The sequence below is a fragment of the Microcebus murinus genome, chromosome 20 (assembly GCF_040939455.1).
Source record: "Microcebus murinus isolate Inina chromosome 20, M.murinus_Inina_mat1.0, whole genome shotgun sequence".
Classification (NCBI taxonomy): Eukaryota; Metazoa; Chordata; class Mammalia; order Primates; family Cheirogaleidae; genus Microcebus; species Microcebus murinus.
In genome coordinates, this window is record NC_134123.1 from 9,749,151 (window position 1) to 9,774,440 (window position 25,290).

At 36.7% G+C, this 25,290-nt stretch overlaps 2 protein-coding genes and 1 long non-coding RNA gene across 5 annotated transcripts in view; 2 read left to right on the forward strand and 1 right to left on the reverse strand.

Moving 5' to 3' along the window:
- Window positions 1-21,366, forward strand: part of LPCAT2 (lysophosphatidylcholine acyltransferase 2) — a 65,442-nt gene extending 44,076 nt beyond the window's left edge. The window contains exons 12-15 of one of the 3 annotated variants that reach the window (XM_012755951.2): window positions 11,646-11,744; window positions 16,565-16,700; window positions 19,362-19,593; window positions 20,147-21,366. In XM_012755951.2, coding sequence (XP_012611405.2) covers window positions 11,646-11,744; window positions 16,565-16,700; window positions 19,362-19,546 — 420 coding nt within the window. In that variant the 3' untranslated portion in view covers window positions 19,547-19,593; window positions 20,147-21,366. Of the gene's footprint in view, window positions 1-11,645; window positions 11,745-16,564; window positions 16,701-19,361 lie in introns of all 3 variants that reach the window. The other 2 variants (XM_012755950.2, XM_012755952.2) reach the window with 2 other exon arrangements.
- LOC142862607 (uncharacterized) overlaps window positions 1-25,290 on the reverse strand; it is a 61,452-nt gene that overhangs the window by 29,726 nt on the left and 6,436 nt on the right. The window lies entirely within an intron of this gene.
- CAPNS2 (calpain small subunit 2) lies at window positions 400-4,896 on the forward strand. The gene has a single exon (XM_012755953.2). The coding sequence runs from the start codon at window positions 3,964-3,966 to the stop codon at window positions 4,705-4,707; it is 744 nt and encodes a 247-aa protein (XP_012611407.1). The 5' UTR covers window positions 400-3,963; the 3' UTR covers window positions 4,708-4,896.

Below are 25,290 nucleotides of genomic sequence, written 5' to 3' on the forward strand. Positions count from 1 at the left end.
TATAATGTACCCTTTTCAAGTGTACAATTCGGTAATTTGGGAGAGTCAATTTATAAGTTTTGCAATCATCACCAAAATCAGTTTTAGAAATTTCTGTCACCCTGAAATGATTCCTTGTGTCATTAACTGTTCATTCCTGTCGTTTATCCCCTCACCCTAGGTAACCAATAATCTACTTTCTGTCTCTCTAGATTTGCCTTTTCTGGACATTTAATATGAATGGAATCATATACTATATGGTCTTTTATGCCTGGCTTCTTTTACTCAGCATAATGTTTTGAGGTTTATCCATGTTGTAGCATGTAACAGTAATTAATTCCATGTTTTTATTGCTGAATAATATTCCTTATATGGATATATCACATTGTATTTATCCTTTCTCCAGTTGGTGGATATTTAGGTTGTTTCTACTTTTGGACTATTATGAATAATGTTAATAACATTCGAGTGTCATTGTGTACTTTTTTAAGTTTAATAACTCTTCTCCCGAAATTGAGGTTAAATTTTCTACCAGTTGTGGCTTCTTCTCTTACTACCTTTTTTCCCCCAGATCTGGACAGTAGAGTTCCCCTAGACAGCAATTAAGGTTGCTATTAATGTTCTAATAAATAGCCATAGGGTATTAAATCATCCAGAAAAGAAAAAGCTCGTTAATCTAATAACAGTCTTTTATTCTATGATGGCTTATGAGAAACTGTTAGCCAAATGTCCTCCATCTTCACAGAAAATATTTAATAAATGAGAGCAATTGGATTTTAAACTGAAGCAAAAGAACACTTCAGATGGACATAAGGAGGTACATTTTATATGAAAGTGAATGCTATCTAGTTAATTTGCAATCTTATAAAAACAAAGCCCATGTGATTTCCTCTGAGAAAAGCTTATATGAAAGTGTTTATATCTGTCTAAAGCCAGATGGCCCTTTGTGATTCCCTAAAAGGAAGACAGTTCTTTTGTGGTACTTTTTCTATGTGGTTAAGGAAGATATTTGGTTTTTGGTATTCACAGAGACCATCTCTTTGTGCTCATGAGAAATAAAACCAGTCATTGGAGAATTTTACACAAACTACTGGGTGTGGCAGAAGGAGACAGGACATTGCTCCAAAGCCCTAAAAAGAGCAGTGTCCCTTAGCTACTATTCGCTCCCTGATAATAGCTAGAATAATCATTATTTAATTCTAGAATTATACAGTTTCCAAAGTAATTTCACATCTAACCTCCTTTTGACTTTACACTTGAGCTGTCAGTAGTGTCTACAATAACCTGTGAGAGAGGCTCTGTCATAGGGCAGTTCAGAGCCCTCTCCAATCTGACTCCATCTTACTGATCTCCCTTTATCTCCCATCGCTCCCTGCACAGGACTCTCATCACTTTGTACTAGTCACCATCTCTTGAATACCATGTATCCTTTAGCTCCTCTGTGCTTTCACTATACTGTCCTTTTATATCTCTTATCTATTTGAAGAACTCTGACTCACACTGTAGTCTGGCCTACACATGATCTCTTCTATATGTAAATGTTTTCCTTTTCTTTGCCTCAGCAGAATCCATTATTCTCTTTTTCGGCACTCATGCTGCTTAGATAATGCAGTACAATGCATTAGCTGCATGACCTTAAGTAAGTAGCTTAACTTCTCTGAGTTTTTCTTTCCTCATCTGGAATACTTTTGTATCTTTCAGAGGAATTTTATGAAACCTGAATACCAAAGCAAAGACTAATATAATATGTTAGACTTAATAGTAGAAATGTGAACATGAACTTCAGTTTATAATTACAGCAAGTTTTCTGTAGGTCAGCTTGATCCTCTGCACAGCAATCCTGTTGTATTCACTCTTGTATCCTAAGCACTGAGCCCAAATACTAATGTATAATAGATCACATTGAATCATTTGAAGTAAGCAAGGAAGATGCCATTATCATCGTTTTCCAGATTCGAAATTGGCACCCCAAATACTAAGTAATATAATGATTTAGTCATTAAGTCTTGGCCACGTTTCCCCAAGTTCACCAATAAAACTTCTAAAGACCTCTGGAGGACTTGTACTCTGAATCTACCTAGCATCAAACATAGGGTTTCACAAAGTATTGTCTGGGACTGCCTGCTACAAACTGACTTCTTGAAGGTACTTATTGAAAATATAAAATCAAATCTCACAGATGTAAAGTTGAGGGGGAAAAAGCCAGACATATAAAATCAGAATTGAAAGAAGAGACATTGCTACCAATTTTACAGAAATAAGAAGGATTATAAGTGAGTAGTATGATCAACTGTATGCCAACAAATTAGATAACCTAGATGAAATGATCAGATACCTAGAAACACTAAACCTACCAAGACTGAATAATGAAGAATAAAACATTTGAAGAGGCCTGTAGAATAGAGAGCTCAGAAAAAAATATATATATGTACATATATCTATACACATTCAAATGATTTTCGACAAGGGTGCCAGGACCATTCAGTAGAGGAAAGGACAGTCTTTTCAATAAATGATGCAGGGAAAACTGGATATCCACATGCAAAAGAATGAAGTTGTACCTTATACGATATACAAAATTTAACTCAAAATGGATCAAAGACCTAAGCATAAGAGCTGAAACTATAAAACTCTTAGATGAAAATATAGGGGAAAAGCTTCATGACACTTGATTTCTACATGATTTCTTGGATAAGTATTTCATGATTACCAAAAGCACAGGCAACATAAGAAAAATAGATAAATTGGACTACATCAAAATTTAAAACTTTTGTGTATCAAAGAACACTAACAACAGATCTGAAATGTAACCCAGAGAATGAAAGAAAATATTTACAAATTATATATCTGATAAAATATTAGTATCCAGAAAATTTAAAGAACTCTTACAACTCAACAACAAAAAAACAAATAATCTGATTAAAAAATGGCCAAAGAACTTGAATAGACATTTCTCCAAAGAAGATATACAAATGATCAAAAAGCATATGAAAAGATGTTCATCACTAATCTTTAGGGAAATGCAAATGAAAACTACAATGATTTAAAATATATGAAAACAATGATTTTCACTAAAAATATGTAATTTTCATGCAAACCACAATGAGGTACCACTTCACACCCATTAGTATGGCTCTTATGAAAAAAAAAACAGAAAATAACAAGTGTTGGTGAGGATATGGAGTAATTGGAACCCTTGTGTACTGCTGGTAGGAGTATAAAATGGTGCAGCCAATGTGGAAAACAGCATGGCTATTTCTCAAGAAAGTAAAAATAGAATTATCATATGATTCAGCAATTCCAATTTGGGAGATATACCTGAAAGAATTGAAAGCAGGGACTCAAACAAATACTTGTACACCTGTGTTCACAGCAGCATTATTTACAATAGCCAAAAGGCGGAAGCAACCCAAGTTTCCACTAATGGATGAATGGAAAAATAAAACGTAGTATATTCATGCCATGTAATATTATTCACCTTTAGAAAGGAAAGAAATTCTGACACATGCTACAACATAGATGAATCTTGAAGACCTTAGGCTAAATGAAATAAGCCAGTCACAAAAGGATAAATACTGTGTGATTCCACTTACATAAGGTACCTTCATCTCCTGTTAGGAAAATGTATGTCATTTCCCCCATGCTGAGACAGATAACTAAGAAAGCAATAACATATAAGAATGTATAGTTTTATATTTTAAAATATTACTGTAATGTGTCATACATATTCTAATCTATGAATATCTAGAAGACTAGAAAGCCATTTTATTGAGGCCCTCTGAAATATGGCAGGTGTTAGGACCTAATGGAATTCAGGCAACTTGAGTAGGAGGTGAAACATCACATCATGGGGTGTGGTGCAGTGCAAGCAGGTACAGAAAAGCCAGTTCTTCCACATGAAAGCTGCTTGGACTCCATTTCATCTCTCATCATACCATCTCCAAGATTTCAGCAGCTTTTATACTTGCTTGTTAAACTGAAATCATGTTTCTTGCAAAGGCTATCTTGGAAGGGGCAGATCGGGGTCTTGGAGAAGCTCTTGGAGGCTTTCTTGGAGGAGGCGGTCAGAGAAGAGGAGGAGGAGGAAATATTGGAGGGATAGTTGGAGGAATTGTGAATTTTATCAGTGAGGCTGCAGCAGCTCAATACACTCCAGAACCACCTCCCACCCAGCAGCATTTCACCAATGTGGAGGCCTCAGAAAGTGAGGAAGTTAGGCGGTTTCGGCACCAATTCGCACAGCTGGCTGGACCAGACATGGAGGTGGGTGCCACTGACCTGATGAATATTCTCAACAAAGTCCTTTCGAAGCACAAGGATCTGAAGACCAACGGCTTTAGCCTTGACACCTGTCGGAGCATCGTGTCTGTCATGGACAGCGACACAACTGGGAAGCTGGGCTTTGAAGAATTTAAGTATCTGTGGAACAACATCAAGAAATGGCAGTGTGTTTATAAGCAGTATGACAGGGACCATTCCGGGACTCTGGGAAGTTCGCAGCTGCGGGGAGCTCTGCAGGCAGCAGGCTTCCAGCTAAATGATCAACTTTACCAGATGATCGTGCGCCGCTATGCTGATGAGGATGGAGGTATGGATTTTAACAGCTTCATCAGCTGCCTGGTGCGCCTGGATGCTATGTTTCGTACCTTCAAGTCTCTGGATAGAGACGCAGATGGCCTGATTCAGGTGTCTATCAAAGAGTGGCTGCAGCTGACCATGTATTCCTGAAGTGGGCACTGAGAGCACAAGACCCGCCCTGGAGGACAGGACTTCCCAAAGCCTTGCCATGCAGCCCCCACGGTTGCTGCTACCCTGTCCAACAGCTGCCATTTCCCGGCAAGCCCTCTCCCAACCCTGCATGTTTTTGATCGTATGCTACGTTTTACTGCTTAATTAAAGCACATTTTTCATGAAAAATGTTTTGAGTGGTTTGTAGTATATATGATTTTTTAGAGATACTGGAACTATATGGCCATATAAACGTATATATACGATAGGGGGTGTAGGTGGAGCTCTAAATGGAGTAGATTTTAAAAGATTGTTGCTTATTTGGTGAATGAATTCCAAGGAGTAAAAACTTTATCATTGTTGCTATTGTTAAGAATTAATTTTGTTTTAAATCCTGGAATAAATCAAGAAAACACTCAGGAGATATTTTTTCCTTTTAAAAAGGTAAGGAGGGAAGTTCAAAATCTGTTTTCCTCATAATTTTACATCTGCTCTTGCCATTATGTAAAAAAGTGAAAAGTGCTTTCCAGGAAATCTACTTAACTATATAGAAACAGGTTCAGAAAGTGAAATCAAATAATTGCATATAAGGGTAGCATTTTTTTAAATCATGCAACAATATCTAAAATTCTAGATTCCTTTAGTTCTGTTTCTCTAGTAAAAATAAGCATATCATAGCAATTTTGTTTTGTTTTGATATAATTTGTAAAGAGAATCAAAGGCATTGGGCAATAAAATAGTATACCCGTAGTTTAAAAATGTCTCTAGCTGCCTTAATGAATCAAAATGATCATTCTTACACGTACTTCATACAAAATCAGGCATGCCCCGCTGATGTTAGCCAGCTCTTGTCATGTCTTGCCCTGCCTTAGAGCAAGGAAAATTCTCTTGTTCATCTTTGGAAACTGCAGGCTGGAAACAAGCACACAAAGAAAAAAAAAAGACACATACAAAGTAATCAGTTAAACGGAATATAAAGCAATATAGAGAACAAATATTGCTGACTCTTGCAGTGGTTCTCAGCCCTGGCTGCAATTTAGAATCCTGGGGAGAGCTCTTTAGGGATGCTAATGATTGAATCCCACTCCAAATATGTTAAATAAGACTCTTTAGAAGTGGGGCCTGAGGATGAATATTCTTAAAGCTCCCCAGGTGATTCTAATGAGCAGCTAAGGTTGACAGCCTGGACTGCTTTAAAGTAGGGCTGTCTCACAGTATTTTTCAAATCCATCTCAGCCAAACTGAGGCCCAGCAGGAGAGTCAGTGTTGTGAGCATCCAGGTAGAGGCAAGACAGGAATACCAAGAAACTACATCCAAAAGCTGGGCTAGTTGTGCCTTTCTTGTGTGTAACCCTTGGTTTGACTTTATAATTTTGATACAGGCTATTAGAGCGAGCAAAATCCAGAATTCTGGTGCAAGTTGACTCAACTAGAAAGGCTGCATTTGTAGATGCTCAGTTCCCCTGCCTGCTATTTAGTTAGTCACTACCCCTTCTGCTCCTCTGGTTTTTAATTAATGTCTTCTCTATCCCAGGCTACTTTGGAGGGTCCATCTGAGTTCGAAGATAAATTCTTCCTTCCTCTTTTGACTCACTTAGAAGAAAGTTGTAGCTATGGAAATGATGTAACTAGCCTGTTAATAGCCCCCAGCTGCCTGTTGGAAATCTCCAGTGAAATGTGGAGAGATTGGCATTTGGCCTCTGTGTTCACCATCATCACCATCATACAATATTTATGAGACACCACCCACATACAATTCTGAACTGAGCCAAGCACAGAGATCCTATCCACTTTCCTCAAGGGACTTGTAATTTAACCTGGTCTGGTATGCTACTTAGACCAGGTGTGGTTATATAAGAACAAGGCTGCTGCCAGCAACCACACATTAATATTAGTCTCCTTGTTTTAGAATAAGCCCAGGAATATGTTAGGCATGGGTGTGGGAGAGTAGCCAAGAGGGGAAAAGCTGCCAGACATCTTTTAAGGCATCAGAATGTTAGGTTTATAATTTAACCTTTCCACAGGATGGTTGTGGAAAGGGCAGTAAAGCCACATTTTTGTTCCTCACTTCATTGTAAATGTTTTATAAAAGTTAAGACACCCATCTCACATGAGAGGTGATAATAAGAATTTCCCTGGCTCCTCAAGTTGAGGAATTATCTACTTTTATGATTCTCTTCCAGCATGTGCATGGAAAACCACCCTGAAGTCACCTAAGATTTTCTTCTATTCTTTTCTGAATTTGTGTAAAATTTGTATAAATAACCTCAGTGGCAGAGTGGACACTAGAAAATTCAATCCAAACTCTGGAATTTTCCAAGTCACCAAATATTTGGCATTGTGTAGAACCAATAGCCTAATAAGGGATTGAATTTCTCAATTTTCATCCAATATTTATTTTTGGTTTTGTTGTTGTCATTTAGGTTTTTTGTTTACTTATTTGAAACAGGGTCTCACTCTGTTGCCCAGGCTTGGGTGCAATGGCATCTTCGTAGCTCACAGCAACCTCAAATTCCTGAGCTCAAGCAATCCTTCTGCCTTAGCCTCCTGAGTAGCTGGGACTGCAAGTGCACACTATCACACCCACCTAAGTTTTCTATTTCTTGAAGAAATGGGATCTCACCATGTTGTCCAGCCTGGTCTCGGACACCTGGCCTCAAGCAATCCTGCCTCAGCCTCCCAAAGTGCTAAGATTATAAACGTGACCCACCATACTCCTCAGCTATAATCCACTAAATTCTATAAACTGTAAAAAAGGAAAAATAACTGTATATTCTGTACCTAAAAATAGTAAAACTTCCAAAAACATTCAAAATGTATATGTCATCTTAAAGATCACTTATTCAATATTTTTTATTAGTAGCACATGTGTTTTTAAAAGCTGATTTATCAACCTCAGTCAGAAATCTTAGTAGTAGTAGTACAGAATTACTCATAGTGGGAATTTAAATATTTATGCAGGCACCTGTAGGGTACTGATGTTTAATGTGCTTATTGATCTTGAAGAACCTTCAGAATTAGTTTTTTTAAATGTTTAATTGTAGTAAAACAATTTATGTGACCTCATGAGAGAACTTGAAAAAATAAATTAAATAAAACAATTTAATTCTAGAAAATTATTATAATTACATATGTGGGTAGAAATTTGCTCTTAATGAGAATATTCAGGTGAACAGAGCACCTCTTCCCAGACTCTTCTGGGTAACTGAGAATTTACTGCATTTTAATAATTATACTCCTTTGGATTTATAGATTATCTTCAAAGACTTAAAGACTTTATTTTTGTCGGTAGCTGCCACATAAAATCTGTTTTATGCAAACATTTTAAAATTATTTTGAGGTCATTGATTATCTCTCATCTGCAGAGATGATATTATTACATCAGTTATAACACAACAAAGGAAATAGTCCCTATCCTTGGGAGTTTACTGTTGCAAAATGTATTCAAAACTATCTTCTTAAATTTTGCTAGACTTAAAAAGTTGTAAAGAGTATCTGATTCCATATGAATAAAAATGTTGAATAAATTCAACTATGAAACAACCCAAGGGAACTGATACCTGAGAATCAGACACATGAGAATCACCATTTATTTTTTCTGGAATTTTACATGAACAATATCTGAACAAGTAGCCTAGAACTTCCCACTGGCCCTGGAAGCCAGTATATTGTGACTGAGTAGATGAAAGGTGCTGGGGGCCGTGAGCTCACAGTGACCCCCCCCACACACACACACACACTTCCATGCTTTTCTGATCCTGCTGACCTCCAGGAAAGGGATGGGGCCCACTGTCCAGAGTTTTCGCAAGCTTTAGTTGTCCTTTCTTTGTACAGTGACTCAATGCAACTTCTTAGTTCCAACTCTGGGCTAATCTGGACTCCAAATTAGGATAATTTATGGAGGGATTATGACCTCCCTTTGCAGAGCTGTTTGCTTTTGAAATGTGGCACTGAATTTTCAAGTCTAGATTTTTTTATTAAGTTCATAATTCTTCCTGGGGAACCCAGTAGATTTTTAAAGGAAAGAACCACAGATTTTAGAATAATTTTTATAATGAAACTGATTCAAAATTTAAAAATTAAAGGAGCATATTTTGCTATATAATTTTTATCTGTTTTTAAATATATTTTATCAAGCTATTTGCTTTAATTTGAATGATTAGTAGTCAGATTACCTAAGTTTTAATTGCAACTATGGCAATAGTGAGTTTTTTGATCTCAAGTGAAGCTTATGTCTCAATATTTTCATTAGTTAAAATGAAGGAGTTGAATAGATGACTTACTTCTTCCAGTTTTAAATTGTATTACTCTGGATTTGGAACCTTAACAATATATTGTTTTATTAATCCAATAATATAATCTCTGAGAATAATTTCCATGCTGCTTTTTTTTCCCCTTTCACATTACTAGGATGAAAACTTCCATATGCTTTCTCATGTGATTGATCATCAGAGGTCTGCTTCAGCATTGTTTGTCATTCAAAACCACTCATAAATAAGACTGTTTTGGCCTGTGTTATATGTGTGGTTTGGTAGTCTAGGTAAAAACTTAATGTCTCACAATAAAGATACAACATAAATTCAAAGGAGTATTTCTAACCATACAGACAACCTATGATTGTAACTGTAAGTGTCCTTAGATCATTCTTAGATATGTGCTTCAGAACTTCTATTCAAGACTTCTGTGTTGCTTAGTGGAAAAAGCCAGTTGCAGAAGAAATTTATCTATGTTGAGCAATACAGCCATGGCTCAATAAGCTCTTCAACCTCTGAGGCTCATTAAAAAGAGCTCGCCATGGTGCATAAGAAAATTAAATGGTGGTGGCACAAGAAGTACATTATGTCCCTTAAAAGTTTGCCTTCTCTGAAACTTCTAGGGTGGTCAAATGTAGGTACTGATTGTGGTGGTGTTTACCCTGGTGTATACAGCTGTCAAAATGTATCGAAGTGTACATTTAAAATGGATGCATTCCTCAATGAAGTTGATTAAAGAAAAGGAAAAAACAGCTCTTTTACAGGCTGGTATCTGGACAATAAAAGATGTCAGATGACCTGAGTTTTTGTCTCAGGAATAAACCTTGTTACTTTAGGGAATCCTTGAAACCTCTATTTCTACCTTGTCTTGGAAAAGTTAAGATGAACACATTGACTGCCACATTAGGGGAAAAAAAAAAATTTCCCCTGGGGCCATGGTGTTTTATTATGAGAATAGAATAAAAACTTCGAAAATGAAACAATTCTTTCTAATTTAATGAAAAATTTAATGAGAAATGAAATGTATTAACTTCTATTCATTTAATCCATGCTTTTAGAATTAGTTGTAACAGTAAGAAGTCAACAAGATTTTAACAAACCAACTGCAGGGTTTTGCCCAGGTTTTGCTTTACAAGGCCCTGGGCTCAAAACTAGTGTGAGTTATTAAATTAAATACAACTCTCATGGCAGTTAATATGTTAAATTATTACTCTGTGTAGTTTCCACCCTGCAGTAAGATAAAATAATATGGTGCAAGTGATTCTTGACTTTTTGAGGCTAAGTTACTTTGAGAAGTTGATGAAAGTTACAAATTTTTTCACTAGAAAAATGTACATACAAAAGTTGCACACTATTTCAGGATCTTCCCAGCCCTTGCTTCCCCCAATTCACCCATGAAACTCTAGTGAAGAATTCTTGCCTTAGTGTTTTAAAGTAAAAGTCCTGTGAACCCAGAGTGGTAGGTGAGAAAAAAGTAGCATCTTTTTAGCATCTACATGCTAGGCAATGGGAATACACTGCCATGCAAAAAAAAAAAAAAAAAAAAAAAACTTCCTTCCTTTAAGGAACTCTTGGTAATTGAAGTATAGATGTTTAGTCACAGTTGAAGATCATATGTCTGTGGGTGCCAGACATTATTTGTTAATGATCAAATTAAGTACTGCACTAGCTTTGTTATTAGTTCAGTAGTTTCTCTGGGAATTTATCACTTGCAATTTTTGCTGCCAAAATGATTCTAATACCTGGGATGAAAGTAATTGTTTATAGTTCTCATTCTATCTCCCTCCTTCCCTCTCTCCCCGCTCCATCTTTCTCTTCCACTCTCCACCTCATTTTTCCTGTCTCCGTTTCCCTCTTTTTTCCTTTTTAGCTCTCTCTGTTCTTTCTTCCTGCAGTCTTCCCTCGATCTCCACCCTCTCTCTCCCTTCTTTTCCTTAAGCTCTCTTTCTCTCCATTGTCATCCTTTCAATGTTCCTGTCTAGATAAATAATTAATATATAGGGAAAACTCTATATTTAGTCAGCCTGGATTAGAATTATCCCTTCTTTTGCATTGTTATCACAAAATGCCTCCTGAGGGATATCATACTAGTTATGTTTCATTTTCATTGGCCTAGAAGTGCAGGATCTTTAGGGGCCTGAAATCCCAAAGGAGCTATCAGTGTTGCCAAGTTGGCTCCAGTTGGTCCTAGTTTACTGCAGATTAAGCTTGGAAGAAAGAAAGAATGTAGCAGTGGTTACTGCCTCAGTTTGCCCATTTTCTTTCTCTTCCATTTGCTTATTAACCCTTTCAGAACCCTTAATGACACTTTCATGTTGTCCACTATGGCAAGAATGAATGCTTCAGTCCCCCCAAGGAGGAAAGTCCTAGATCCTGCCTCCCAGAGGGGCTCTCATCAAGTAAGGCTGAGCTCAAGAACCAACACTGGGTGCCCTAGGGCCACTCTAAAGGGTCCCAGTGATAAAAAATGCTTATTGATGAACAGAAAATATATTTTTCTTCTTTCTGAATTGGAAAAGGATGGGCCACTTCCTTGCCGTCACATCTCAGCGAGAACTTTTCTCCAAATAGGCTCAGTGCACGATGACATTGAACTGTATAGCATACCTGAATTTCACCATGTGGCATAATTAATAGTGATTCAACCAGTAGCCCTCATAATTGATTTCTCCCATCTTTTCACAGAACCATGATGGCAGTATTGACTTCCGAGAGTATGTGATTGGCCTGGCTGTCTTGTGCAACCCTGCCAACACAGAGGAGATCATCCAGGTGGCATTTAAGGTACTGTCAGCCCCACTGAAAGCATCTCGGTGTGCCTCATAAACAAGTGTTGACTCTAAGTGTATTATTTGAAAATCAGTGAATCTATTACATGAGTTTATAGATCTGCTGTGACATGTACAGGAGAATAATGTGATTAAGTCAATTGCTACTGAGAATAAAGAAAACACAAACATTCGTTTAAGTAAAAAGTCTTTGAAAGCAGCCTAGTTAACAGCATCAAGATTGAAGAGCAGGTAATTTAACAAATTAACTTAAAAAATTATTTCTTTTCAGCCTTTCCATTTTGAAGCCCCAAAGGGAGGTTTATAAATAAACACCACCTGTCACTAGTCATCCTAATTCACTATCTGGAAAGTTCTGATCTATCCTTTTTTTCTCATTTTGTATGTCTGAGATATTTTAAGTGGTATTTTCCTGATGGAATTTATTTTGTCATCGTGGTATGAGGTGAACACCATCATAAATGCCCCCAGTTTCTACCCCACTTATCTTCCTATAGTAGCACATATGTTTTCACAGAAGTAACAGGGATCTAAATTGGGAGCAGGTGAACAAAACCCATGTCCCTGGTGCCCACAGAGCTTGATGAAAGCTTGAATTGTGAAGACTCAGATTCCATTTACCACTTACAAGTGCAAAAGAAAAGGGAAGAATATATTTCCAAAGTGCGTTTTCGGTTCTGAGAGTAAAGGTGCTTCATCTAATTAGTATTTAAATATGATATTCCCTTTGAGTTCTACGCTTGTATGGTCAGATTTCAAGTAAAACAGAAACTAGATTTCCCTACTTGTCTTACAAAGCTGTGTATATTGACTCTTGTTGTGCAGCCATTTATTTGGTCTCTTTGCATCTGTCCAGCAGGAGAGCTGAGCATCTTCTCTGGTCCCATTTCCTACTCTTATTTTTTCCTGCCTTTGTCAGAGAAGAATACCAACTGTGACTCCAACAAGTTTTGCTTTCCCTTTATTATCTAGAAAGACTCTTTTCCTCCAAGAGTTCTTTTTCATGTCTTAGAGGCCACCAAGGATAGTCTCAGGAATTTTCATGTGCTCTGTCATTGACACAAGAACCCTGAGTTTACTTTTTATTTCAGATTGGTTTAATCTGGGTGAACTGCCAGGCCCAAGAACCTCAGTGGTTGATGCTTAGCAGATGCTTATAAGGCAAGGGCCAGACTTTTTCCAAAGTTGAAAACCTTTAGCTTTTACAGACTTATTCATCATAAAACCTAAAATTACACACATAGCTAACTTATTCCAATCTAGATATTTCTGTTTCTGTTTTGGGATTGTATGTGTATAATTATAAGTTTAGCTGGGTAAATGGTCACTTTTGGTTTACCAATGAAAGACATGATAGAAAATCTGGCCCTTAATCACAGTAATTATTTTTTTTAAAGAAGTCATGAGATTTTAATCTAGCCTAGACCTTGGTTTGGTTGAGGGTAAGGAAAAAGGAAGGAAGGAGGACTTAACAGTATAATTAGCTTTTCTTGCAGTAAGGCAAGACTCATGCTTTACATTGGTTATTTTTTAACCTTCCTTTTCAGATGTGTTTTATGTTTTGGAAATATTTTTGCATAGCTTTATTTTTCATTTAGTAGTATCCTTTTACATATAGGATCCTTAACAGCCTTTTATTTGGGTAGCACTTCACAGGTAACTTCCCATCTTTTATCTTTTATCTCTTTTATCTCAAAATTTCACTTCCCAGTGACCATTAGAGTTAGAATACTAGTTGGGATTCTTCAGTTGCAAGCAATAGGATACACTCTGGCTGATGGATGCCAAAGTGGAATTAGTTGAAAGGGCAGGGAGAAGACTCAAGGAAAAACTCAGAATCAGGCTGCTCCAGAGGTCCAGGCTGCAGGAACTACCCTACACCCTGCCCTGGGCACTGCACTTAAAATGAGCCAACTCCAACTCTGTTCTTAATTCACATTCCAGGGAGGATCCAAATGGTCTTGGGCCATATGCTTAATAGGAGAAAAAGGATGTTTTGATTAAGAGTCCCACAGTATTCTATGCAATGGGGAGATATCATTCCCCCAAAGGAAACTAGGGTAGTAAACATTCTACCAGGTAAACCCCAGATCACGGGGTTTACCTTAGATCTGGGAACTTTGTAGCAGGGAGTGATGAGTAGGTGAGGGACATGGAGCTGAGGGGAAGTGAGGGTAGTGATCTGGGATAGTTGTGGCAAAGGACAAATGTAGAGGAAGTAGAAGTCTCCCGTGTGGACCACATGAAGGGAACTTACACAGAAGTGAGAGCCACCAGGCCGGGCGTGGGCGGTGGCTCACACCTGTAATCCTAGCACTCTGGGAGGCCGAGGCAGGCGGATCGCTCAAGGTCAGGAGTTCGAGACCAGCCTGAGCAAGAGTGAGACCCTGTCTCTACTACAAAAGTAGAAATTAATTGGCCAACTAAAAATATATAGAAAAATTAGCCAGGCATGGTGGCGCATGCCTGTAGTCCCAGCTACTCCGGAGGCTGAGGCAGGAGGATCGCTTGAGCCCAGGAGTTTGAGGTTGCTGTGAGCTAGGCTGATGCCACGGCACTTTAGCCCGGGCAACAGAGTGAGACTCTGTCTCAAAAAAAACAAAGAAAAAAAGAAGTGAGAGCCACCAAAGCACCAAACCTGGCAAGAACTTAGATTGTTAAGATGAGTTGGTGGGAATTATTTAGGAATAGAATACCTTTGAAGAAAGTTTAAAGTCTGTGAGGAGAGAGCTGTGACTGAGTCCTGGCAGTTACTGTTTAAATTCCAAGGTGCAGAAAGAGCCCAGGATCTAAAGCTTTTGGAAATAAATGCTAATTTAGTTTTCACTTTCCAGCTATCTTATTTCCCAGTTAGGGGCTGGGTGGTAGGAAATAGACTAGCAGCCAGTGCTTTCTCACTTGAGAGCAACAAATCCCAACTTCAAGTTATATTTTTTCACTCCTTCCTCATGGACAATTAAAACACTATTCAATATTTGCATATTATTCTTTTCATGATTATCACACCTCATCTAATACCTGTTTTTCTGTTTGTCATCTTATATTTGGTCATCTTGTATTTAGTTGTTAGGGTTCCTCAACAGCAGGAACCCTAGATATTATCTGTCTGCATTTGAAAGCCAGATCTACCACCTGCAAGTTGTGTGACCTTACGGAACTTATGAGGACTTAACATCCTCACGCCTCAGTTTTCTCATATAGGGTTGGCAGTGGCACCTGTCTGACATAACACTGTTGTAAGGGTCGAGTTAATATGTATAAGGTGATCTGAACACTCTTGATCAGTGCCTATAAAGAGTCAGTGCTCGTATTATTAAATATTCTTAAGACCTAGAGAGGAGTTTGATTATGTGATATTCATTATCTATCACTTACTCCTATTGTGCTACTTGACTTTTCAGTCTACCCCTCTCTCTTGCCTATAAACATGTCTAGCTTCTCCCTTCCTAAAGACAACCTCCTTTTGTGCTTGGCTACTGTCCTCTTTATCTTTTTCCCTTTATGCCATAATTTCTTAAAAGAAGAGTCCATACCTCTTGCCCTCACTTTTCACTTCTGTTCGTCCCTTGATTCTCATCATCATCTGGCTTCCAGGTCCCTGAAACCGTGTTTACTGAAGTCATCAGGATCTCCTAATTACTAAATCCAGCAAATCTTTTTGCTTCTTGCTTGGCCTTTCTATGGGATTCTACTGTTGGCTCTTACATTGTCAGAATCTCTTCCTCGTTCCTGAAAACCTTCCCTTACCTTCCAAGAGGCATGCTTTCTTTCCTGTCCTCCTGTCTGACTGCTTCTTCTCAGTCTTCTCTGTCAGTTCCCCACTCACACCTCGACTATTGCTGTTCCCAGGCCTTTGCTCTGCTTTGTATAATACATTCTCTACAGATAAGCTCAAACACAGCCATAGTTTTAGTTCTTACTGGAATTCATATCTCAGGCCTCATCAGTCTCCTAACTGATATGCTGAATCTCTTACTTAATCTTGGCATCTCTAACTCAAATTAATCCTATCCAGCTCCAACTCTTGATCTCATTTGGCACTCACTCTTTTGACTACTTTCCTACTCTTGGTTAATGTAACCAGCTTTCACCCAGTTGCCCAAGCCTGGAAACCTCAGCTATCTCTGGTTCCTTACTTTTCCTCACTACAAACCTCTTACTGGTATACAAGTCCTGTCTTCCTTTTTTTTTTCTTAATGAATTCTGCCCTTTCCCATCCTTCCTACTTCTCTACCCCATACTCTTACTTGATTTTTCTGCCTCTGGTCTTATCAACCTCCTGCCCCCAATTGAGCCTCTACACCCCACCTCAAAGATTCTCTCAGTTCACCTATGTTCACATTACCTAACCTTCCAGTATAATCCTACAGGATCGGGTGAGGAGCTCTAGATCCACTATGATCTGGTTCCTGCTTGTCTCTGTCTTATGACTGGAGCACCAGACGATCTCTTGCCATCCTTTATATATTCTGGGAACATCTCTTCATCTTCTAAGACCCAGGTCAAATGTCAAACTCCTGGAAAGCCTTCTCTGATCTCTCTGGGTAGGATTCATCGTGCTCCCCACAGAACTGCCATGTCCCTCCATGCTATAATACTTACTATCCATATAGCCCCTACTTTAATTCTGTCTCTTTCCACCACCAAACTAGAAGTTGTGATGGTAGCAGAGACCATATTCTCTTCATATACATATTCCTAGCCCCTGGCACAATGAATGTTTGGATTATTAAAGATTTTATTTTCTAAGATTATTTCACATCACTATTGCTCTGGGGGAGCTCATTCTTATATTTTATTTTCTTTTTCCTTCAGCTCTTTGATGTTGATGAGGATGGCTACATAACCGAGGAAGAATTTTCCACCATTCTGCAGGCTTCCCTTGGAGTCCCTGACCTTGATGTTTCTGGTCTTTTCAAGGAAATAGCCCAAGGGGACTCTATTTCCTATGGTGAGTAGGCAATTTGGCCTCCTGATTCAGTTTACAAGGAGAACATCTAGACTATGGATTGATGCTCAAGAGTGTTGTAACCCTTAATTATATTAATAACAGTAATAATGTAATAATAATAATAGTGGTGTAATAATAATAGTAGCATCTAATTATTGAGGACTTAGGACATTCTTCTATATATTGTATATATTAACCCATTTAATCTTTGTAGCACACCTATTTAATCAGCATTCATTTCTTTTTTTTTTTTTTTTTTTTTTTTTTGGTAGAGACGGGGGTCTTGCTGTGTTGCCCAGGCTGGTCTCAAACTCCTGGCCTTAAGTGATCCTCCTTCCTGGACCTCCCAAAGTGCTGGGATTATAGGCATGAGCCACTATACCCAGCCTAATCAATATTCTTAATTATTCTTATTTTACTAAGATACAAAGAATTAAAGTAATTTATCTAAGAGCATCCAGCTAAAGAGTTTCAGAGCCAGGATTCAAAAGCCAAGATAGTCTTGGCTTTACAGCCTGCACCCTTGACTTTATATCTTGGTGCTTCTAATATCTGCGGCCCCTCCTCGAAGGGCTTTTCCTTTCTTCTGTCAGCATGGCCACGCAAAACTGAGCAAGTTAGCTCAGTTGTAACTACTATAGAGAAATATGGACTGAGATACCAGCAATAATTATAGTAGCTAAACCATTTATTGACATTTACAGTTAACAGTTTATGTAAGCCTTCATATCCATTGTCTCATACCATCTTGATAGCAACCCCTGTGAGTTAGGGACTATCATGGAGAAAGACCTTGTGGCAAAGTGGCAGATCTGTCCATCAGCGACCATCCTTCCTCCTGATGGCGCAAGTCCACACGTCAAAACAAGTTGCACAGGCTGAAGGATGGTCCATCAGTTTCCATGTATTTCAAAGTGCGGTCGTTGAGAAACACATCTCAGTGCAGGGGCCTAGATGGTTGTTTCCCTGCCTTGGGTTTGATGTGGTCATGGGTGTCGGGCTGGCTTATCCTTCCCAGTCATTCCTCCCAAGCTAGGGCAGATTCCTCTTTAATTACTTTTTCCTTTTCAGAGACTTTCTGCTTGTTAACTTTCATGGGATGCAGAAAGTAGATCACATACTTCTCTTACTCTCTGTTTTTAATTACTGTCATTTGGGCTGCCCAGGGTTTTATTTTAGGTAATTAAATGCCTACGGCACTTAATCTATTGAGTTCATTTAAAAAAATAGAAAGGATAACATGGGAAAAGCATATATACTGAGATAAAACTTATGAGTCATAAACCCATGTGTGCTAATTCTTCTCTAACCATTTGCCTTCCAATAAGTAAGACTATTACTCTGAACTACCATATTGCATAAAACTATTGGGATAACTATTTTAACGGAAACTAATACTAAAAATTATTTTTAGATAGACTTAATTTTACCTGTCAATTTAAGTAATTTTTTAGGGAAATCTTTGTTTTTTAGAGTTCAACCTCTTTATGTTCAGAATTTATGGAGCTTTCCCCTTCCCCAATATTATGTAAGTCTGCTTCTTTTGCAGGAATGTTCAAGGTATTTAAGTATAATTCTACTAAAAGAAATAGGTATTGACATGTGTCATGAATGTGACCACTTAAATTGGTTAAATGTGATCCTTTAATTCATGGTTTCCCATTAACCAAATTAATGTTCAAATTCCACTTAGAGACAATCATAGCAATTCTAGAAATTAGTTACTCTTCAAAGCCATTGACTTTCCAACAGAGGATCTTGATCTTTTGAACAGAGCACAAGTCTTAAAATTATAGTTCTTGGTTTTAGCAGATCAACTGTCTTGCTCACTTAATCTTAGAAGTCACTTGAGTCCTCTGTGTCTTCATCGTTGAAATAGATTCATGCAAATGAACCGTTATTTTGGATGTTAAGAAAGAACAATTAATAGCTTGCCTGATTTGGAAATATAAAGTGGTCTATTAATGCAAAATAATGTTGCAATTGCAAAGAATGGTTTCAGCTCAATCTGGTGACTTCCTCATCACTAAGACCTATTTTTATCTTCCAGAGTTATTAGGTAGTCTAATGTGTCATAAAAAGTGTTCTAGATTTAGAAACTGAGATAGAGGTAGATTTCAGGGATATGTATATGAAGGCTTACTAAGTTAACTATAATATTTGAATCTCAACAGTCTAATAACCTGGAATTCCTGAAATATGAGACTGCCCTCGATTTTGAAGTTTCTCTACCCTCTTCTTTTGGGGTAGAGAAACGTTATTGAGCTTATTAGAATGAAGGGAACATAATCTTTACATCAGCTTGCTTTTTGGTTTTATCACAAAAGGATTTTAACTCAATATCCTATTTCTATCCATTTGCTTTTCAAAAATCCTCTGATAACCACTACTCTTCTTCACTTTATACACAATATGCACGAATTTCTCTAGGTTTTATACCCCGGAATAGAATGAATGGGTCATAGAGTATGCATATCTTCAGCTTGACTAGATAATGGAAAAACTGCCTTCCGAACTGGTTGTACAACTTATATTTCCATCAGCAATGTTTATGAGTAACAGAAGTTTGTAATAACTGTATTATTAGGGTCATTTGTTAATCTGCTTCATGCCAAAAGAAGATTCACCCTAATTTATTGGATTTTTTCCCTCCTTTTCTAGAGGAATTTCAAAGATTTGCCCTAAAGCATCCAGAGTATGCTAAGATATTTACAACATACTTAGACCTTCAAACCTGCCATGTGTTTTCACTCCCAAAAGAAGTCCAGACAACTCCCTCTATTGCAAGTAATAAAGTCAGTCCAGAAAAGCATGAAGAGAGTATCTCAGCCAAAAAAGATGACTAAAAGCTGTATTCCCAATAAGGAAAACACAGTGGCTTGCACTGGAAACTGTAAGGGCATTTATTGGTAGTGTTTTTAATATATTTGTTGAGTAATCATGTTTAAAATGGAAAGCTTTTTTGTAAAAATGAAAGGCTTTTTTACTAAAAATGCTTTCATTAACCTGCATATATTAATATCAAGCAATATTTCTTTTCTTTTGTGTTATATTGTGCTTTACTGATTGGTTTTAGTGGCAATAAATATATTTTTATGGATTTTCCAGTTTAATTTGCATATTCAAATGAACGCAGTAGTCTTACTATTTACTGGTGAGCATTGATCAATACTGTAAAGAGATTAAGAAGTATAAACCCTTTTTAATCTACTTTCTTCTAAAAAATAGTAATATTCTGTTATCTTTAATCTCTTCCCATTCTGGAAATAAGAATGAAGAATCTGAGAAGCGCTGCAGAATTTTATACCTTTAATTTCACAGATTCATTTTTCCATTTAAATTTCAGTTTTGTAGATCACTGAATGTAGGGAGAGCTCCACTATTTAATTAAATGCAACTAACTTCTTAAGAACTCATGTTCTCTTTATCATGTATCTCTGTTGCAGATTTTCTTAACCTCCTGCTAAGCAAATCATATCCTTTTACATGAACTACAGGTTTAGAACTTTGTTTTAAAGACAACTGCTGTGTCCAAAGACTAAGTGGGAATTGCCTTATTGAAGGTAACATTAATTGCCTAATGAGAAAATGAATTGTTTGCCACAGAGTTGAATTTAATTTGAGTTAGATGGCTCAGAATGTAGCACTTGTCCAATGAAGGAATCAGATTTGTTCTATTTATATAATATTAGAATTAATAAGTTTTGCCATCCAAGTGGAAATTTTATTTTGTTAAGTGTCCTCTCAAATTTTAGAGCTTGTGTGAAATAGCTACATGGAAAACACAAAAGGTTCCAAAGTATCACCAAAAGCTAGAGAATCCAAAAACCTGCTTTATAAATGCAAGACCACAATTTAAGCCCCAGGCAGGAATCCAACCATAACATTTTTCCCTTAGGCTAAGCAATAATTTCCCTGAAGTGCCATTTTTATTAAGTCTCATGCATGTATATCGTTAATATCATTTATGTTTGAGATTCTGAACAAAGAACCAATTTATTAATATAATGTACAAAAATAGTTGGTTTATGGTCTGAATTCAGTCTTTGAAATAAAACTCTTTGTTTTGGCTATATTTCTGAATGTATTGGTAATTCACCCCCAAGCTAGTATTTTAAAGTCAGTTTTGAAGTTGAAAAGTCTCATGAGAGGTTTTGGAATGTATATTTAATCAAGAGTCATGATTTCAAACTAATTTTACATATTAAGCAGTGTTCTACTTTAATGGGTAAATATGTATTTGGATAATTGAATACTAGAAAATTTCATCCTTAAGTTTATGTAACAATTTGCTTTTTGTATGTTTTAAAGCTATTTAGACAAGTTGTCAAATGAACTGAAACAACTGCTGAAATGATTAGGAGGTACATTATAATAGTGTTTGTTGTATGCAGTGAATGTATTTAATACTCAGGTATCATGATTGCTTTTTGTCACAGTAAAAACATATATTAATCCTATTAAACATGAAAGAGTAGCCTTGTAAATTCAAGGCTTTCTATGAGACTCTTGAAAGTGACTTCATTATTTTCCTGTTTTAAAGTAATATTTTATACCTTTTAATTCTACTTTTGTGAATGTAATATTTCTACTTTATGATGATGTTACTGAATAAATAAACTTGCCACATAAAATTCTTGGCAATTAAAAAATTATGGTTTTGCCATTTTGTCTCAAATGTAGTATGCTTTGTTAATATCATAGTTTAAGTATGTTTGCATATTTATGAATATGATTAATCATTTTCTTCTGCCTTAAAGCTTTATGAAATGTCAAACATGATTTTACTCTAATGAAAACACAAATTTTGCCCAAAGTAGCAATAGTTATTCGTAAAGAAGATGACTTTTGCCTGATTGAGTCGTATGTAATAACACAGGTCATGATCATCAGTACTATTACAGACCAAGCCTCTACTTACATGCCCTGCTAAGAAATATTTCTTTCAAAGAGGCTTTTCTCCTCTTATGACTTCCAGTAAGAAATTAAATATTATTAAATCAGTTAAACACACTATGGTTGTATATAATAATTTTAATGTTACATAATAATTTGAAAAAAGCTATTTGAAATGAGAAATACTGGATCCTAAAACCTCTAAGTGAAAATATTTCCATCAAAACAGTTCTGTTGAAGGAGAATGACATACTGAATGCTTATAGACCAAGTTGCTTGCTTTGTGTATGTTTAATCCTCCTCCGCCACTGCTTTTAGAGCCTCAGAAGACTGGTAGTTAGTAGATGTAACACTAATGGATATTTAAAGGAGACTGCCTCCCTTTTAGAAGACATACGGACTGCTCTCTGCATGAGGCACAGCAGCAAAGCTATCTGATTCCCAGACTCGGGAACTCTCCCCTTCAGACTGTTACCAAATGTAAGGTGGTTAATTAAAGGCAATTAATTGGTGCTAAAATAGAGGGGCATTGACTATATTGGAACAGATGAGCTCTCTACTACAAAAGTCCTTGGGTATATTTGTCTTTTATATAGCAATCAGTAAAGTGGATAGAAAGATACAGTAGGAAACCATTCCCTAGGAAAGCAGACACATTTACAAATCATGGGTTTTTTTTTTTTTTTCCTTTTCTGCTCACTTGGAAGACTTTTTAATTTTTTTTTCTTAAATTGTTATATCAGAGTTATAAATAAGCACTATGTTAGGGCTTGATAGAGGCAAAGGCCTTCACAAAGGTCTCGATATATATTCAATATACGTATCACAACTTTGGTAAATAGGGTAATAACCTGAAGAGGTATTGCCCTTTTTGTCCCATGTGATGTAACTCTTGTTCTGAGTAATCATTCTCTCCCGATAGACCGCTCAAGTGTCCGTGCAAGGACCAGCTCCTGTTCCAACAAATCGTCTCCACTGTACCTTGACACCCAGCTTGCTAGTTTTTTTATAACATGTTAACTTTATCATTTTCTTCTCATTACTATAAAAGAATCTATGCACATTAGAAAAATAAAATGTGGAGAAAAGCATAAACAGAAAAAAATCATGTTTACTTCCACCACCCTAAATCAACTATTATTAATTTTTGACATATTTTACTCCACTCTTTTTTGCTAGGTGACCATACAGCCTCAAAATAATAATTTATATGTTGTTTTCTATCCCACTGTTTCACTGGTAGTATAATGTTTTCCAATGTCATTAAAATTCTCTGTAAGTGCAAATTTTAGTAAGTGTACCTAATATTCCTTTGAAAAGCTATAATGTACTATGTGTAGTCATTCTTCTGATATTGAACATGTGAGTTTGGTTTTTCATTTTGGGACTATTGAAAACATCCAATTCAATACTTCATACTAGTTCATAATTAGGAATAGTTTGCTAAGAGATTTATTTATATGTTTTGAATTTTAAAATGAGAAATCCCCTGAAGATTTTATAATTATTAAAATTTAAACTAATTAATTTTATTATGGGAAAAATTTGACATTATTGCCCTAGCTTACATAGAGTATGGTAATTTTAAGTTTATGTAGTGGTTAACAGGTTCATGTCTCTTAAAGGCAAGTGGATTTCATCTTTTAAAAATATTTATTTTTCCCTTCATAAAAGTAACAGACTTATTAATTATTATAATAACCAATAATAGTTATAATAATAGCTACCAATTTGAAGTACTTACTATATATCAGGCATTGTGCTAAGTGATTTACAGCATCAACTCATCTGAACACTCAATGAAGCATAGATATTTTTGTCTCTAGGTTTATTGAAGGAAGTTTAAGTATTATCCCTAAGTCACTCATTAAATGGCAGATCCTAGAATTAAACCAAATTTTGTCTGATTCCAAAAGCCATTTTAATCACTTATGTGAAGCAACACAGCTGTCCGATTTATAGAATTTATGGATTTAGCTTTTGCCACATATTTTTCTACTGGTGGTTTCAAATTTTGACTTAGTTCTTAAATGGAAGGAAGACAGAGGTGGTTCAGAATGGTTCTGAGCAGTGATTGAGTTGGGAAAAAGATAAGTGAACCACAGTCTAGCAGGGGTAGCACTCCTCACTCTCCTGCTGGCCAGCTGAAGATGGGGACATCTTCGTATATGAATAACACAGGGTACTGGAAATCAAAGGCGAGTCGACCTTCAGAATGCTGAAATAACCTTTTTCCTTTGTGGGTAGGGGAAGCATGAATTCTCTACTTCTTATTGGTCCCTCTGCTGTGATGGCCATTTCACTTACATCTCTGCTCTCAGAATAAATGTATAATCAATAAAGTAGAGTTTGATAGAACTAAGCACCAAGTCAAAATTGGACTATGTAGGGCCTCAGTGTAGCTGTTCTCCCTGCTTGTACTTTTTCTCTCCTATTCATGCTCTTGCCTCACGGAAACCTTGGCTGACCATTTGAAAGCATAAACCAGATATCACTTGTCCAGTTAATTTTTTTTCAAAGGCTACCCATTGCACTTTGGATAAAATCCAAACTTTTCAATGTGGCCTATAAAGGCATATCTGGTCTGACTCGCACCTACAGTATAGATCTCAACTGTCTCCTATCTCCTCCCTTACTAACGTCCCACCACCAAATCTTTCTTTTTCTCAAATTGGCTATAGCCCCACTGCAGCCTCAGAATCTGTATTGCTGTTCCCTTGGCTAAAATGCTCTTGCCCTAAGATTTTTGCCTGCCTTTCCTGTCTTCATTCAGATTTATTAAAAACCAGCTTCATTGAGATATAATTTACATACAATTTTCCCATTTAGAGTGTATACAATTCAATGTTTTTAGAATATTCCCAGGGTGATGTAACCATTACCACAATCTAACTTTAGAATGTTTTTGTATATATTCATATGTTAAATCAAATCTCACATCAAATAGGAATTCCCATCACTAATCAGAAAAATGTTTCTACAGACATTGTCCATCCTATTATCCTTTTTGTTACTGCATTTCAATTTAGGTGAAATTATTTATTTGTTTAATACTTTTCCTGTCTGTTATTCCTAGCACTTAGAAGGTATGCCTGACACACAGTAAACACTCAGTATTTGATAAATGAGTGAATAGCAATAACATTATCTTTTGCTCATTGTGTCATATAGGATATAAGCATAGGGACTAATCTTTACAACAAACTGGAAGACCTGGACTTATGATCCCTAAAATTTATATATAAACAAAGGCACAGAAAAGTTTCATCCCTTGCTCGGTTTATGTAAGTGGTGAATACCAGGGCTGGAGTTCAAACCCAAGGCTGTCTAAATGAGGGGATTTTGATTAGGCCAATGTAACTCAAACCCCTAAAATATCCAAAGAATTATGTGATGTGCTTTAAGTTCCAGAAGCATGGAAACTAGATCATCTGAGAGCCTTCTGACCACAAAACCCCTAGAATGTTGAACAGAACATTGCAAACATATTTTATAAAGCACAGACGAGCACTCAGGGACTGAGGGAAGTGCTCCACGGCCAGGAGTGAAAAGGGAGTGGAAAAGCAGAAAACTGCATGGCGGCATCAAAGTAACAGTTGTCCTTAGACCCTTGTCAATCTCAGTAACAAAGGGGCTGAGTATTTTTAGCAATGGGAGACATAAGACATGGTTTTTTAATTAAGATGGGGATTTG

Bases quoted from the DNA above. Each gene is read 5' to 3' on its own strand.
- CAPNS2 (XM_012755953.2), top strand. From the start codon at position 3,964: ATGTTTCTTGCAAAGGCTATCTTGGAAGGGGCAGATCGGGGTCTTGGA.